This window comes from Tenrec ecaudatus, chromosome 2 (assembly GCF_050624435.1).
Source record: "Tenrec ecaudatus isolate mTenEca1 chromosome 2, mTenEca1.hap1, whole genome shotgun sequence".
Taxonomy (NCBI): domain Eukaryota; kingdom Metazoa; phylum Chordata; class Mammalia; order Afrosoricida; family Tenrecidae; genus Tenrec; species Tenrec ecaudatus.
Genome location: NC_134531.1, coordinates 39,832,867 through 39,850,588, shown reverse-complemented (window position 1 = coordinate 39,850,588; position 17,722 = coordinate 39,832,867). Strand labels below are relative to the sequence as shown.

Sequence of the window (17,722 nt, the reverse complement as noted above, 5' to 3'; positions counted from 1 at the left end):
AGAGGGGCAGCAAAAAAGAGGAAAGCCCTTAGCAATCTAGAGTGACACAGTGGCTTCAAGGACGGGCTCAACATAAGACTGGAGAAGATAATGCCGGACCAGGCAGTGTTTCTTCGATTGTAGACAGGGTTGCTTGGCACCTAACATCAAGAAAAACAGATAATGGCCAATCCAAGTATGGTGCCCCTGCGACTGAAAAAAATTCATATATTAAAATTAATTTTAGGAATGAATTTTAAAATACGTGTCTATAGCATAGTTTTCAAAAGATACATCCTACATTGGAAAGGTCACCAAGTTTGCGATTTTTTAGTTGGAGCTCATTGGTTAAACTCCTACTGCCATCAAGTCAATGCTGACTCATAGACACCTTATGGATTTCTGAGACTGTAACTGTTTACAGGAGTAGAAAGCCCAGACATTCATTAGTAAGGAACTCTAATTAAAATTTAAAATAAATTAAAATAACACTTCAATAAAATAAATTAAAATCAACATCTAGTTGATTCCAGCCCTATGAGATTGAGTAGAATGGTCTGTTTGGGTTTCCAAAATTTTGAAAATCTTTACAGACAGAAAGTCTTATCTTTCTCTCATCAAGCAACTGCCGGGTTCAAACCACTGAACTTCTGGTTGACTTTTGAATGCATAACCCACTACACCACTGCACTGTATTGTGCTTATGCGCCACTTGTACATGGATCAAAAGGCAGCTGTGTGAACAGAACAGGAAATACTGCATGGTTTAAAATCAGGAAAGAGGTGCATCAAGGTTGTATCCTCTCACCATACTTATCCTTTCTCAATACCGAACAGCAACAACAACAGATAATGGCTAATCTCAATCATATGATGTTTTAAAGAGAATCCATCTGTATTGCTCTGACTTCTGGCAACGCATTATCAACATTACCTTGTCCCACACCTTCCTCGAGGTTGTTAGTAAGCTCAAATCCAGTGTTGCAGCCACTGTGCACAAGCGGCTTCATAATGTTCATGAAGATAACTTGAATCATTGGAAAGATAATGAAATTTTTCCATAAACCTTTTGAAGCATTGTTATAAATGCCTCTAAACTTAGTGGCCCTGTAAGGCAGGGTAGAACTTCCCTGTGAATTTCTGAGACTGTAACTCTTTAAAGGAGTAGACAGTAAAGGCTCTAAAGACGAGCCATAAAGCCTAATTTCTTTCTCCTTCTTTGCAGCTGGTGGTTTTAAACTGCTGAGTTGCACTTACAACCCACTTCACAACCAGGGCTCCCTATTAATTAGTCTAAACTATCAACCCGGCAAGACTTTATCTCATGTACTTTGGACATGTCAGGAAAGCCCAGTCCCTGGAGAAGGACGCTATGTTTGGTAAAGTAGAGGAACGGTGAAGAGGAAGACTAACCATAGGAACAATTGTGAGGATGGCCCAGGACTGGGCAATGTCTTGTTGTGTTGTGCATAGGGTTACTATGGGTCAGAACCAACTCAATGGAACCTAACATTAACCTGGGAAAATCAACCCTCTGATTCCAAATGTTCACCATGTGCTGTTTGTGGTTAGGTTATTGTTGTTGCTAATATTTCCCAAGTGACACACCAAAGGCTTCTACTTTGTTAGGGAAAGCAAGCCGATTGGTTGGGACCGGTTTATCTCTTTCACTGCTAAGGAGTCAGTCACCCTCTGGAGGATTTCTGATGCAAAATATCTTTATGGGAGCAGATAACCTCATCTTTCTCCCAAGGAGGGTTTGAAAAGCTTACTTTTGCGCTTAGCAGTCTAATGCTTACCAGCCACACCACCACACTCCTGGGTGCTAGCAAGGCAAGTCATTTGGGAGCCCTTCTAGCAAGATGGAACTCCACGGGGTTTTCTTGGTTGTAAGCTTTATGGACGCAGATACCAGTTAACTGCCACTTTGCACCCAGGCCCACCCTCCACGAAACCGACAGTCACGGAGTCCTTTCTGATTCAGAGCCCCTCTATCAGACAAGGCGGAACTGCCCCATAGGTTTCCAAGGCTGAGAATCTTTACAGAAGCACGCTGTCTCCTTGAGCACGTATCCTTTGTTTAAGAGCCCGAAGACCTAAGCTCAGCCCCACCAGAGCTACCATGAAAAGCTGCCAAGATCTGTTTGCCATTCACGAAAGGTCGCCAAGCGTCGGCATGCACTCTGTAGTAACTGGTTAACTGCTTATACACTCTTTAAGTTCCAGCTCCAGGGAGGTCATCCGGTCTGCCACTTCAGCATCTGAGCCAGGAATGAGGGAGGACTGGAGAAGCGGATTTCTCCTGGGTTGGATTCCCCTTCCCAACCAGGATCGCTATATACAAGACGGACGCAACGGGTCGGACACCAAAAAATAAGAGTATGTAAACAGAAAGGGAGCAGAAAGTGATCCACACGCCTAAAGGCGGCTCTAGGCTAAGGCGGGTGTGGTGGGAAAGCCATCCAACCAACAGCAAGCCCGGAGCCCCGCCCACCCAGCGCGGAAACTAGATTGGGCGCTCCTGGCTCTGCATCCGCCTCTTCACCCACCTACGTTGCGACGACGGACTCTTTATAGCGGTGCACCGCACCTCGCCGGAAGTAGTCCCCTGGGCGGAAGCTTCTTAGAGTAAAAGAGCGGAAGTGCCTTCTCTTCCGGTCTCTTTGGTCTCGGCCGCAGAAGCGAGATGGTGAGTTGTTTGTCTGGGCCCATTGAATCGTCTTGCATCCTCACCCCCTGGGGCCCCCAGCTGGCTATGTGTAAGGTTCTGGCAGGGTCCCGGATAAGAGAAACGGGTGGGGAAAGAGGGAGTTCTGCAGGGATCCCCGAAAGTCAATAGATTTGCTCCCTAGCTGGCGCTTGGGTTCCCGAGCCCGCCAACCTGGAGCCGGGGCTGCCCATGCCCGCGTTCGCCCGCTGGGTAATCCGCAGGAAAAAAGCGTGGTTTGAGATGTTCGGTTGTGCGAGTAAAGCACTTCGTTGTGGGGGGTGCCTGGCAGGAATCCTTGAGCTTCGGAATCAGTACTAAAGTAAATTCCTCTTCGCCTTATGAGCCCACCCTAGCCCCTTTACCTTTAACAAGACAATCTGATTCAAAAGAGCTACTCTTGCTTTTCATAGCCAGGCATTTCGGAAAACGATTCTTGTCCCTAAAACTTAGCAGTTGCTTATTTTGAACACGTCGGTTGGTGTGTAAAGACTTGGCAGGTTTTAATTTGCCTCCCTAATTTGTAGACGAAGGGAACGTCATCCTTCGGAAAGCGTCGCAATAAGACGCACACCTTGTGCCGCCGCTGTGGCTCCAAGGCCTACCATCTCCAGAAGTCGACCTGTGGCAAGTGTGGCTACCCAGCCAAGCGCAAGAGAAAGTGTGAGTTGAAGGCGCTCTGCGCGGTGTCCCTCAAAGCGGCTTGCCTTCCGACTCGGTTTAGTGCCGGCAAAGCTTGTGCTTGGCGGCATGTTGAGGACGCTAACTCCCGTTTGGGTTTCAGATAACTGGAGTGCCAAGGCTAAAAGACGAAATACCACCGGTACTGGTCGAATGAGACACCTAAAAATTGTCTACCGCAGATTCAGGTACAGTTCTGTGACATCAGTTACGGGCTCTCCTTTCCTTGGGTAGAAAGGAGGCCGTGACTGGTGGCTTCCTGAGGGTGGGATTTGGGAAGTAGTAATTTACTTGAACCTGTTCTCTCCAAAATGACCTTTATTAGTAACCGCTGCGCCTCTTGATTCCTGCCAAATAAGTATCCATATCCACGTGAGATTGAGAGTAGGGATTACTTGGTTAAATTTTGTTTTATTGTGAAACGGGAATAAAACGGTTAGTTAGATATTTACTTTTGTAAGTTTGAGGCATGTTGCTAACTAGTTGATGCGTCTGTCGACGCTGAGATTGAAGGTGATGCAAATTCTATGCTGTATTTTAAAGATTCTCAACCACCTCTATCTTAGAGTTTTTTGGCCAGATAACTTATTAGGGAGCGCCTTGCGTGTGATGGGACGTTGAGCAAAATTTCTGACCTGCCCACTAGATTAAGGGGACCAGATTTTAACATTGGTAAAGCGGGACACAAAACATCCTGGCGAAATAGCCACTGGCAGCTGAAAACCGTATACCCTACACCCTACCTTGTGAGTTCTTTCCAAAAATCGGGACGTCTGGTCACCGATGGCAGTTTCTTACTCTGGCCAGGTGACAAGGCAGTGTGTAGGTAGCTTTGTGGGCACTGGATATATTGTTGATCGTGTGCTAAAGCGGTGACCTTTCTTTGTGTTCTTGAAGTCATTGTGTAATCGTGAAAATTTGATTTTGGGTTGATTGCTTGAATAATGTAGGGATTTAAAGGATGAACTGAAGCCAGACTTACTCTGCCTTCATTTATTCATCTGTAAAAGGAGATGTAAGTTGAATGGCAAAAGTGTAGAGCTCTTAATTTAAAAAAGCCAATTAATGCCTGCCATTAGGCGTTTCTCCCTCTTGGCTTAGTAAGGCATCACCAATGTTAGAGATTCAAAAAATTCTGTAACTCAAATCAGGCTTTTGCATTACTATTTTGAAATCTCTTGACAAGCAGAGGAATACCCAGTGATCTGGGCAGGCACACATAAGTATTGGGCTTCATTAGAATTGCTGTTGGCTATATTACTGAAATATGGGTATTGTTGAACAGGAAATAAAATTAAGCTTATCGGTGATGTTGTAAAAATAAATGTCTGAACATATGAGTACAATAATGATTTCATCATTAAACTGAGATGAGCTTATTGGATTCTATTTAATAACAATTTTTAATAAGTATGTTAGCTTTGATGAAGTTGTTTGTTTGTTTTTTTACCCTGGTGCAGACATGGATTCCGTGAAGGAACAACTCCTAAACCCAAGAGGGCAGCGGTTGCAGCGTCAAGTTCATCTTAAGGATTTCAACATTTAGTTGTGCAATAAATGTTCTCATATTAAAAATGTATCTGGTGTAAGTTATGATATGCATGGGTTCGAATTGGTTTGGTGAATGAGACCGCTTTAAATGTGCTGGGTTGTAAACGTCCTTAAGGGAAGACTTCCTAGACGGCAGCACAGGAAGAGGGGAAAGGTAGGACTTGAACAAAAATCATGTGTGTTGAATTAGACCAAGCGAAACGTGGTCTTGTTTATATTCTAAATCAAGAGCTCTGATATTTTCTGTCCTGCTTGTCTTAGTTCTGGTGGTTTGTTTTCCTCTGTTTTTATTGAAACAAGACCAGCTTAATTGGAGTGTTGTGTTGATGGGTCAAGAAGGAATAGTGGGGTTTTTTGTGGTTTAAATTCATTGGGCCTCTGGAACTGAACTATAGGGGCAGGCTTGAATTGCCAGCCCTGTTTATCCTACAAGACCAACAAAATAATCAACAGAAGAGCTGCTTCAAGGCTCGAAATATCCAGAAGCAGATTGAAGTGTACTGGGGCCTGCTCCACTTTGGTTAGCCAGCCAAAGGCTTACCTGCTAGACTCCCAGAGATGATGTAACTCGCTTGCTATTGAGTCGATGCTAACTCAATGGCCCTGTAAGATACAGAACTGCCCCCTGTGAGTTTGAGGCACTTAATAGAAGTAGAAAAGCCCCAAGAAGGTTGGTATTGAAATCCTTCCAGTAAGCAGCCCAACACAGCCACCACCTATGTGAGTTGAGAAGACTAACCCAAGGTACTTTTGCTTATCGTTTCCATCAACATCACAAGCCTTAGCCTTTTGTATAGAACCCCTCTGTAATCGTATGTGTTTTGTTTGGACTTCCTCAGGAGATGTTTCTACTTTTGAGAAATGCATGATTAGGGGCAGTGATTCAGGATCCCAGTTGCCTCGGTTCAAATTCAGTTTGCTTTGGGAGTGTGATCTTGATGTGTTTACTTGGAAATTGCAGGGCTGACAGTGGTCTGTGGGCTTAAGAGGCCCAGACGAGCAAAGATTAGGGTGCTTTTACAGTGGCAATACCTGAAGTTAAATTTAGGCTCAAGTTTGAATTTGTCACAGTGGTTACTCAGGCTAATTATATGGAAAGGATGGTGCTTTCTACTCTGAAGCTTAATAACTGAAAACCCTGAAGGGGAAGTTAGAAGTTCTTAGACCTTGCAGCAGTGGTTCTCAGCCTTCCCTAATGCTGGGACCCTTTTATACAGTTCATGTTTGACCCCCCCCCCAACCATAAAATTATTTTTGTTACTACTTCATAACTAATTTTGCTATTATGAATCGGGTGACCCCTGTGGAAGGGCCATTTGACGTGTCCCCCCCCCAAGGGGTCGTGACCCACAGGTTGAGAGCTGCTGCCTTATAGGATCTGAGTTAAAGACCTAATGGAGTTGCCGTGAGTTTTTAACCTGCAAAAGGCAATTAATGAAAAAAGAAAGGCAATGTTTCATCTGCTGTACTCTTTAAGATCCTTCTAATCTGGTGTTTTTAATTCTTGAGTGACCCAAATTGGCACAACGGGGCTGAGCTGTAATTCCATGTTTTTCATGTTACGACTAATACATGGTTATAAACTGAGTACCTTTTAAGAGAATAATCTCATCATTAAACAGTTAAGCTTAGGGTCACTAAGTCAAGTTAACTCCCTGGCAGTGAGCTTAATTTCAAGTTGGCAACAGGAGGAAAGGAGCGCCAGTGCTGTCCAGGGAGCATTGGACTGCATGGTAACTGGTGCAAGCACCAGCCGGGACATTCAAGCAGGGAAGACCATTTGAACCCCTCAGTGTCACCAAGTCAATTCTGACCCAGGAAGTGAAAGCCTCTTCTCCCAGGGGGTTTCAGACTGCTGACCTTGCAATTAGCTCAACCACTACGATAGTCCCTAGTTGGTGCTAATTGCTGATAGACTGACAGTTCAAGGATACTCAGATTATCTACTTTGGAAAATAACTTGTGGAATATAGTTAACGGGGAGGGACCGTCAACAAGGAACATTAAACTTGAATCTATGTGGGCTGCTGACCACAAACTCATGTTGATTCATGGTTATTGGGGGACATTTGCCTGTATGGGTTTCAGAGACTACAAGCCTTGTATTCTGCGGAGTGGCTGGTGATTTTAAACTGCTGGCCTTGAAGTTAGCCTAACACGTAACCACTATGCCACCAGAGCAGTGGAAACCCACTAGGCACTCCGAGGAGAATGGACTTTCTGCACCCGTAAGACTTTACAGCCTTGAAGCATACTATGTCTTAAAGGGTTGCTATGAGTCAGAATTGACCACAGTAAAGTTTGGGTTTTGCTTCCCAGAGTGGTTATCAGGATTTTGTTAAACTCCGAATCCCCAAGTATATGTAACATGCCACCTGGTCCTGCATCACTGTCTTGATCATGTGCTGGAGTGCATAGTGCTGTAGCTAGTAGGCATCAGAAACACCAGATTTGAAGAATCTTAAGAGTAAAACATGAAATATGAACTGCCTTCTGCAGGTTGTGAGAGCTACCTAACCACTATACAGATGAGCTGGGCATTTCATTCAGCCATTAGATGAAATAATATTGTAGTCTAGGGTTTTAACTAGCCAATTTTCAGAAGTAGATTTCATCGGTCTTAATAGTCTTAGTTCGGAACCTTGAAACCTGCGCACCATGAGTGGCTTTTTGTGTAATTTAGTATTGGGCTACAAACTGCAAGGTCAGCCGCTGTGCAGGAGAAAGCTGAAACTCCAGTTAAGTGAGTCTCAGAACCCACAGTTCTACCCTGTCCTACAAGGTCACCGAGTTGACTTGGGAGTATGGAGGGGCATTTTGCTTCCAGGATCAGCGATCTGCAGACTGACGGGTGGGTGGTAGTGGTAGGAGAGGGAGATCGCGCGTGTACATCTAGCACATCTCGATAATAGTTCAGATGAGACACAAGAGTCTCGAACGGCTAGGTTTTAACGACAGCAAGGAAATGACTGACTCCCTTAAAGAAGCAAGGAGGCCTTTGTTCAGATACATGTGATCCATCAAGAGGCGTCAGTTGTGTTTATAAATTGGGTAGCAGTTCAGTCAGGTAGAAAGTTGGAACTGGAGATGCATACTTTGAAGGAATACAAGATTGAAGGGTCACTGTCTTGTTGATAAACGGGATGTGTTATTGAAGCTACGTGGTAGCTGCTCATGAGGATTTAGTTGATTTGAGCCTGTGATTCAGTAATGCTTAAAACCATTTTGGGAATATACAAAACAAAACCCACTAGACAACACAACAAAGACCATTTAGACTCAGTTTTAGAGACTGCCAGCATTAGTACTTCCATCCAGCTCTTTGTTATCTAGACACTAAGTACAAGTAGATGGCTTTACAGAACAAAGTATATGCTCCCACTGTCCTCGCTAGCGGAGTCAGTTCTGACCTGCCCTGTGCCACCCTCACAGTCATTCCCGTGTTGGAGTCTATTGCAGCCAGTGTCTCACCGTTTCTAAGCTCACTTGCCATCAAGCCAATTCTGGTTCAGGGGCCCTGTAGAATTCCTGCTGTGGATTTCCAGGTCTGGGAATCTGCACCCGAGTAGAAAGCCTCATCTTTTCTCCTTTGAAGCCGCTGGTTCAAACTGCTAGCCTTATGTTTAGCAGTCTGATGAGTAGCCTACCCACCCCCGGGCTCCCTTTGTCCCACATGTTAGGAGTTTGAATACAGTGCCAGCTCTAGGGAAAAGGCCTCTGGTGAACATGGAGGGAGAGAGAGCCAGACTTGAGATCTTCACATGGTTTGACATCCATGTAACCAAGGACTAGAGGAATTCTCAGCACAGGGACCCTATGCCCAAAGGATGAGTTATGCTCCTGGTTTTTGGTGGTGTAGCCCCCCACCCCCTCTCTATTCCTCTTTATTTCTTGTAGAATAAAAGCTGTTGGTTCAGGCCTGTGAGGAGATTAAGGTGCTGCAGTCCCCCTGTTGCCTATCCTCTTCCTGGTTTACCTCGTCTGATGGCACTCTCCATCTTGGGGAATCAACATCCAACTGTCACGTTGCATCAGTCTATAACTGCCAAACCACTGAGAATTATGCCTCAACCAAGTCAACACATTTTAGGGAGATCATCCAATCCATAACAAAGAGTCAAAAATGGAGTGACACTGGCTGCCACAGGAAAGATGGGGAGTGTGGCACAAGCAGGCAGTGTTTCACTCTTGTTCTTAGGGTTCCTGTCTTGGGATCCATCTCTAATTGCTTTAAATACAGTTGGTATATTTAAATTCAAAGTAGGCTTTTATGATTCCTTCCTAGCTCCTATCCAACCTGATCTGAAGGTTCTTTTCTGGGGTCTCTTAGAGAACTCCAAAATAACTGCCATGCTGGGTCTCTCCTGAGTAACCCACCTGGGTCCCCAGGAAATGGTCCATCATTCCTGGCCCAGACAAAGCAGTGCAAGCACATCTCGATGGCAACAACCCTGTTCTTGGAGTGGTTCCCCTGAAGTTCCCTTTACTGTGTTTAGAGGTAGGTTGTTTCGTAGTTGTGGACTTGGCTTCCAACCCGTGTTAGCCGTGGGCCATCGATCAAACTGATCCATAGACTTCTCATTGGCGGATTTTTCTAACAGTTTTATTAGAAAACACCTAATTTGCATATATAATTCAATAGTTAAATCATTCAATCATATCAAGGAGAATTGTACAATCATTACCACATCAATTTTAGAACATCCCCTCCACACCACCCCATGGTTAAATCACCTTTAAAATGAGATGTGATTTGATTTATACATCACCAGGCCTTTTTCCTAGGCTGTCAATGTGGACGTGCCTGTCCAGCAACATGCAATGTCTGTAGACGGAGATGCTGCCCTGAAGTTCATTGCCCAGGAATTAAACCCACTGCTCTAAGAGTCAAAATTTAGGAATACCTTTTTTGCAATTACATTGAATTGAATTTAAAGAAGAAAATCTCAACTAAATTTTCCCTTGCATTCCTAAGTTTTTGATTTAGCTAAGTGATCTAAAAGATGTAACTAGGTGTTATGATAAATGCTTTCTTTTGCATGCATGTGTGAGAGACCGTTGATTTTGTTAGTCCCTGCTGCAGGAATAAACACAAACATGTAGACAAGGTAAAAAAAAAAAAAAAGTGAAAATTAGTGGAATTACTTACCTGGCAGGGGAGATACCGTGATCGCGAGGGTGGTTTTCCCCGGGGCGAGGCTTACCCATTGCGCTCCGGATGTGCTGACCCCTGCGATTTCCTCAGATGTGGGGGACTGCATTCACACTCTTCCCTAAAAAAAAGAAAAGAAAATTAGTGGAATCTCTGAGTGTTAAAATGTTAGGTGTCACCCAATTAAACCCATCGGAGCCCTATGCGTGACAGAATGAAATACAGCCTGGTCTGTGCCATCCTCAGAATGGTTTCTGCACTTGAACCTATTGTTGCGGCCACTGTGTCAATCCACCTTGTTGAGGGCCTTCCTCTTTTTCCTTGCCCCTCTACTTGACCTAGCATGGTGTTCCTTTCCACGTACTGGTTTCCTGACATGTCCAAAACACATGAGATGAAGTCTTGCCTTCTTTGAAGACATTTGTTTGTCCTTTTGGCCGTCCGTGGTACTGTGGATATTCTTCTCCAGCACCACGATTTAAATGCATCAGTTCTTCAGTCTTCCTTATTCAGTGGCCAACTTTCACATGCATATGAGGCCACCGGAAATACCATGGTTTAACCAGGCACCCTCACAGCCTGCCGGGGATTTTTGCCCCCTTTTTAACTTCAGAATAAGATATGTCCAGTGTGCATAGGACTTTGTTCATTTTTTTTAAACTATAGTCTGATCCTCCAACGGGTCTGAGGGACAGTGAACTGGCCCCCTTTTGAAAAAGTCTGAGGACCCCCTGGAACTGATCACAATGATGGACATAACCATACACTCCTCTCCAGGGGAAGGACAACAGAAAACAAGAGGGAAGGGAGACAGCAGTTGGTATGAGATATGAGAATAATTTATAATCAAGGGGTCATAAGAGTGAGTGGGGTGGGAAAAAGCTGATACCATGGGCTCATTAGAAAGTGAATTTCTAGACAAGAATGAAGGCAACATATTTACAAACATGCCTGATACAATTGATGTATGGATTGTAATCAGAGTTGTTAGGAACCCCAATAAAATGGATCTTTCCCTGAAAAATAAAATACCATGGTTTGAGCCAGGCATACCTTAGTCCTCAAAATAACCTTGCTTTGCAATACTCTATAAAGAGGTTTTCTACAGCAGATTCAGTAATGCAACACATAATTTGATGTCTTAACTGCTGCTTCCATGAGGATTAATTATGGATCCAAGCAAGACAAAATCCTTGACAACTTCAACCTTTTCTCCATGTTTCATGCTGCTACTTATTGGTCTATTTGTGAGGTTTTTGGTCTTTACATCCATATTGAAGGCTATAATCATTGATCATCATGGCAAGTACTTCAAGTAAGTCCTCACTTTCAGCCAGCAAGATTGTATCATCTGCATATCACAGGTTGTTGATAAACCTTCCTCCAATCCTAATGCCGTAGTCTCCATATAATCCAGCTTCTGGTTATTAGTTCATAATCAGTTGTAATATCTGGATAAAATTAATAAGTCTCTGGTGGCGTAGTGGTTACACTTTGGGCTGTGATCTGCAAGGTCAGCAGTTAGAAACCACCAGCTGCTCCGTGGGAGAAAGACAGGGCTTTTTACTCCTGGAAAGAGTTACAGTCTTAGAAACTCAACAGACCCTTCTCCCCTACCCTGTAGGGCTGCTATGAGTAGGCAGCAATTTGATGGCAGTGAGTTTGTTTGAGGTTTTAAGAACAAAGCCCTTTAAGGAAAACAGCTGGTAAAACAACACAGGAAAAAGGTTCCAATTCCTTCAGGTTCAGACAGGTGATAAGTGGCTGAGGAGGAAGCAGGCAGGTGGCAAATGGCATGATTTCAGGAACAGAAGCCTTGTAAGTGAACCGGAAGGTGTGTGTAATACAAAGATCAACTACCCTGGATTATAAAAAGTACATGCAGAGCAGACACTTGGTGATCACGGGTCACAGAAGAGCAGCCCTTAGAGGCGAAGCAGTTCCATAAGGGAGAGAAAGACAGGAAGCAGGAGTCCTCAGAGATGTGCCTGCATGGTCCAATGAAGGGTGAGAAGAATTGCACAGCTCGGGAACAGCCCTACGGACACAGCACAGACGGCACAGTGCATTAAGAGACTCCTTCATTTTGGAGGAGAGAAAGCTAAGGCACAGATATTAGAGGGAAGTATTTTCTTTCAGTAAAGCTGCTGAAAACAAGTTGATGGAATGCTTCCCCTTAATAAAGATTCTATAAAATGTAAGATTACTTCAGCAAATTTGCCTTTATTATATAGAATCTTTTCTTCATTTATGGCCTGGGTATGAACCCACAGAGCTAATTAAAGTACAGAGATCCAAGACAACATTCCCACATGAGAGTAAGTAAAAAAGTATCGATACAAAATCAAAAACTTTTACTTAACAAACTATCAAATTGTGTGTAGGAAGCCTGGTAGGGCTTGATCAAGGGCAATGTAACTGAGAGGAATTACTGAAACCCAAATGAAGGCTCAACATGATAGTGGGACAAGAGGAAAGTAAAAGGAAATAGAGAAAAGAGTTAGGAGGCAAAGGGTATTTATACAGGTCTAAATACAGGCATGTACATATATAAATATATATATATATGACAATGGGGAAATTATATTCATATATTTATAGGTTTAGTAATAAGATAGCAGATGGACATTGGGTCTCCAGTACTCCCTCAATGCAAGAACACTTTGCTCTATTAACTTGGCATTCCATGATGCTTACCTTCCCAACACGATCACTGAAGACAAAGTGGGTGCATAAGCAAATGTGGTGAAGAAGGCTGATGGTGCCCAGCTATCAAAAGATATAGCGTCTGGGGTCTTAAAGGCTTGAAGATAAACAAGCAGTCATCTAGCTGAGAAGCAGCAAAGCTCACATGGAAGAAGCACACCATGTGATCATGAGGTGTCGATAGGATCAAGTATCAGGCATCAAAGACACAGAACGAAAAATCATATTGTGAGTGAGGGAGAGTGCAGAGTGGAGACCCAAAGCCCATCTGTAGGCAATTGGACATCCCCTTACAGAAGGGTCCCGGGGAAAAGACAGGCCAGTCAGAATGCAGTATAGAACTGATGAAACAAACAACTTTACTTCTTTAATGTTTCCTGCCCTGACTATCATGATCCCAATTCTGTCTCACAAATAGACTAGACTAGAGAATGTACATGGGTACAGATAAGAATTGGAAACACAGGGAATCCAGGACAGAGAAGCCCCTCAGGACCAATACTGAGAGTAGCCATTCCAGGAGGGGACAAGGAAGATGGGGGAAGAAAGAGGGAACCTATCACAATGATCTACCTATAACCCCCTCCCAGAGGGATGGACAACAGAAAAGTGGGTAAAGAGAGAATTTGGTCAGTGTAAGACATGAAAAAATAATTTATAAAATTATCAAGGGTTCATGAGGGAGGGAGGGGAAAAATGAGAAGCTGATATCAAGGGCTCAAGTAAAAAAAAGAAAGAAAATGATGGCAATAAATGGATGTATGTAAGATTTGTGTTGAGTTGTATGAGCCCCCAAAAATGATATTTTTAAAAGAAACCCAAACCTAAAGGAACAACTATCCTTCACTAAAATATGTGAGGGGTTGCCCACAGATACATGAAAAACTGCTCAACATCACGGGCCGTCGTGTAGTCAATACCATTGCAAACATACTAAATTTTTTTAAATTAAAATTATTGGCGATGCCAATTCTTTATAAGCATACAGAGCTACTAGAACGCTCATACACTGATGTTGGTAATGTAAAATTTTACAAATAGTTTTCAAACCAGTTTGACGATTCCTTAAAATACATTATTTATCCCAGAAAAATTTTAACCTATGTCCACGCAGAAACATTTTATCTGAAAGTTCACAGAAGCATTATTTGTAATGGGCAATGCAAAAAAAAAAAATACAGATTTTGGATTGAGGTATACCTATACTATGGACTACTTGTCAGTAATAAAACATAATGATTTTAAAAACTATGAAATTATGAAGCTATTTTCTAGAAAAACAAAACCAGGTGTGTGTGTATACATATATGTGTATATATATATATATATATGAATTAACTTTATATAAAGAAAGAAATGTACATCAAAGGAAGTGGCCCTGCCCTGTCCAAGACAAGTCAATGGGTCAGATGCCAACCGGGGTGCATTGCAGACTCACAGAGCTGCTGGCGGAGGAAGCAGTAAGGCAAAGCAGAAAGCTGTGAGATCATAGTCCAAAAAAGAACATAGCAGGGTGCTGACAGCTCCCTGGGTCAGCTGCCCACACTTGAACCACCAACCCCAAAGCCAGACACAGAATCCAGGTATCCATAAAGATTTACCATTTCAGAAACTGCTTACTAGATCACTATGAATGGGAATTGACTTGATGGCAGAAGTTAGATTTTAGTCTTAATATTTCCCCGAAAGAATTCTGTGATCGTCAATTTACACAACATCATTGGCAGTTTAGGCATCAGCAGGTACATGTGGTAGTTAAATTTTATGTCCTCTTGCACTGTGTAGGGGTGGAGCCCAACCTGTCAATCAGGACACAGCCTGATGATGTCTCATGGGAGGTATGGCCTTTTTATAAGGGAGTAACTGGGGACATCTCCTCTCTCTGCCCTTTCACCTTTCAGCTTGCTAGGTCTCTGCACCTGCCTCCAGGGCTGGCCCCATGTAGATGGCCCAAGCCTCAGAGCTGCCAGTGCCCTGCCATATTTCCAATGCCCTTGGATTCACATGACTGCACCCACTGACCTGTGTGACCTCTTTCTCCGAAGAGAATTACAGCTAATGTCAGACCCATGCACTTAGGTTGGACTTAAGTCTGGGACGCCTTCTTCAAAAAAGATTACTTCTTGATATCAAACTCTTTCTTACACTAGTGTCACAGATTTTGTTTCTCCCGATAGCCCAGTCTGCCACAGGACTCTCTATTCCTGTTAAATCTGAAGTGGCAAAATCAAGGTTGGGTGCGATGAAGTTTTCCAATAAAATTCTCATAGGAAAGCCCTTGCTACCCTTGAAGAATGAACAGATGCATAATTGTGGAGAGAAAAAAATTGCTCCTTCCACACCGGCACCCATTGAAGAGTTGCAGCCAGGGCTGGGCGCCACCCTATGGCCGTGAGCCTCGACAAGGGCCGCAAGGTGACCAAGAACTTGAGCAAGCCGAGGCACAGCAGCCGCTGCCGCGGGCGCCTCACCAAGCACACCAAGTTCATGCGGGACATGATCCGGGAGGTGTGAGGCTTCGCACCCTACGAGCGAAGGGCCATGGAGCTGCTCAAGGTCTCCAAGGACAAGCGGGCACTGAAGTTCATCAAGAAGCGGGTAGGCACACATATCCGGGCCAAGAGGAAGAGAGAGGAGCTGAGCAACGTGCTGGCCGCCATGAGGAAGGCCGCTGCCAAGAAGGACTGAGTGCCGTGCCCACCTCTCCCCACCCCCAAAATAAAGTCTTTCCAGAAAAAAAAAGAAAAGAAAAAAATTGCTCAGTGCAGCATTTCCTGGCCTCTTTCTCACCAATGCTGTTTTCAATTTTCTTAAAACTTCTTTATAATAAGTTCCAGTACTTGTCCCATGTCCTAGGAGCAAATCTATCACGATACACCTTTGGAATCCTCCACCTCAAAAAATACAGTCCCTATACCCTTCTGAGCTGCTTTTTTTGTCTTGACTCGAATTGGTGCAAAACACAATGTTGGAGCCACTCTTGTCATTGGCCCTTGCTCTTTGGATTCTATTGGTAAATCCAAGATGTGTCCTTGATTATGATTCATTTCATAAAGTCATCTTCATTAGCTTTAGTCATCTATAAAAAACCGGTAAAAAGATAAGCCCTTTGAACTTGCTGATCTTTACGCAACACTTTGGACACCCTTGACTCAAAAGCTTGCCGAGGTTGATTTATTTACTTAAAGTTGAAAACGCTGAGTCATGTGATGTCACAATTTCGGGAGCTATTGCATCAATGGTAATTTTCTTCCACTAGTTTCTGACTTCTGCCAGTTTCTTCCTTCAGCAACGATGACAGTCTTCTCTTTCTCAACTCATCGTTGATGCCTTCCCAACCTTCAAAAATAAAAACAATTCCCCTGAAAACTGTTGTTTGATGTAGGCAGCAGTCCATACATTTGTTACAATGCCTCCCTGGTTTGGGAAGACATCCACTTGAAGCGGCGTTATATGCTTTTCTATTTCGGTATATGAAACCCAGGATTGATGGATCTATGGGTCACCAAGAAGATTAAGGGTCGGTGGGGAGATGGGGGCACTGGTGGTGGGGAGGGAGATCAAAGAGAGATGGTGTCAAGGAGTCCGTGTAGAACAAGGTGGTCTGGAAACTGATTGTGGTAACAAATGTACAATTCTACTTGATGTGATTGAAATGTAAAATGATGTATGCATTAAATCTCAACCAATAAAAAATATATATATAAAACAAAAAAATGTTTATACTAGCCCTGACTTCAAATCATTTCCCCATGTTTCAATTATCCTTTATTTTGAAGTCACCCTAAGGAGACTAAGACAGGTGCATTCTGGAGGTACCTTTTTGGCAGCCATCTGCTGATCTCAAAGGCTTGTTTAAGCATGCTTTGTTTGGAATCAACCCATTAACGTAAGAACTAGAAGCCTGGTAGTGATACTTTTTGACTTAACCTCTTATGTAATTGTGACATTGGACTAATTCATTTAAAAATTGATTTTCTAACAATTTTGATCAAAGCAAAACTGTCCTTTATTCCCCCATGCCTCCAAATTCTATAAGAGAATATATTAAAGAATAAAATCATTAATCATTGAAAAAATTTTGATAAATTTCTTATTCATCAAATTTATAGATTTCAACTATCCCATGGCCTGACCCAAACCATGGCATTATCCATTGCCTCATATGCATGTGAAAGGTGAATATTGAACAGAGCCCAGGAAGGACATACTTTGGACATGTCAGGAGAGCCCCGTCCCTGCAGAGGGACACCAGGCTGGGTAAAGTGGAGGGGTGGTAAAACGAGGAAGGCCCTCCAGGAGACGGACTGGCACTGCGGCTGCAGCAATGGGCTCAGGCACAGGAACAATGGTGAGGATGGCCCAGGACAGGGCAGTGTTTCATCCTTTTGTGCATAAGGTTGCTATGGGTTGGAACTGACTCAATGGAACCTAAAACATCAACTTCAATAAAATAACCTTTTGGCCACAGGGAGATGATTTATAATGTTCTCTCTCATAAAACAATGATGTCTCTAAAGTGAATCAGAGACATATATAAACCATAGTGCCGCGGTCCAGCCGCAGCGGGTTCGGGTCCCCCGCTAGGTGGGTAAGGCGTCGACGAGTGGGAGACAGAAATCACACAACTCAAAGGTTGCGGTGACTGTTCCAATTTTATTCATGCAAAGCTTCAACTTATATATTCTTTTTCTTGGCTTAAAGCTATGGTCTGAGATCATACAGTAGGAAATTCTCAGGCCACAAGACCGTAACAAGTTACATCAATCACATCATGATTCTTGGTTGAAAATTAGTACATCTTGAAACTGAAACTTTCTCAACTACAAGGGTGACAGACATAAACCTTCTAACAATAACTGAGCACACTTCATCCAACTAGGGTGCATTGTTCTAACTATGAAATCAATAAAGCATTAATACATTTCATTATCAAACATTACTTG

General features: G+C 43.3%; 1 protein-coding gene, 1 non-coding gene and 1 pseudogene across 2 annotated transcripts; all 3 read left to right on the top strand.

Annotated features, from left to right (window-relative positions):
- The first annotated feature begins 2,540 nt into the window (after positions 1–2,540).
- Positions 2,541–4,942, top strand: RPL37 (ribosomal protein L37). Its single transcript, XM_075540973.1, has 4 exons — positions 2,541–2,668; positions 3,214–3,349; positions 3,471–3,555; positions 4,828–4,942. Exons 1-4 carry the CDS (start codon positions 2,666–2,668, stop codon positions 4,895–4,897), a joined length of 294 nt encoding a protein of 97 aa, XP_075397088.1. The 5' UTR covers positions 2,541–2,665; the 3' UTR covers positions 4,898–4,942.
- On the top strand, positions 4,665–4,744 carry LOC142441664 (small nucleolar RNA SNORD72). Its single transcript, XR_012783021.1, has one exon. It is a non-coding gene; the product is annotated as a small nucleolar RNA SNORD72 (small nucleolar RNA).
- Positions 4,943–10,059: 5,117 nt separating the features above from the next.
- Positions 10,060–10,181, top strand: LOC142441821 (U1 spliceosomal RNA; annotated as a pseudogene).
- Positions 10,182–17,722: the final 7,541 nt, after the last annotated feature.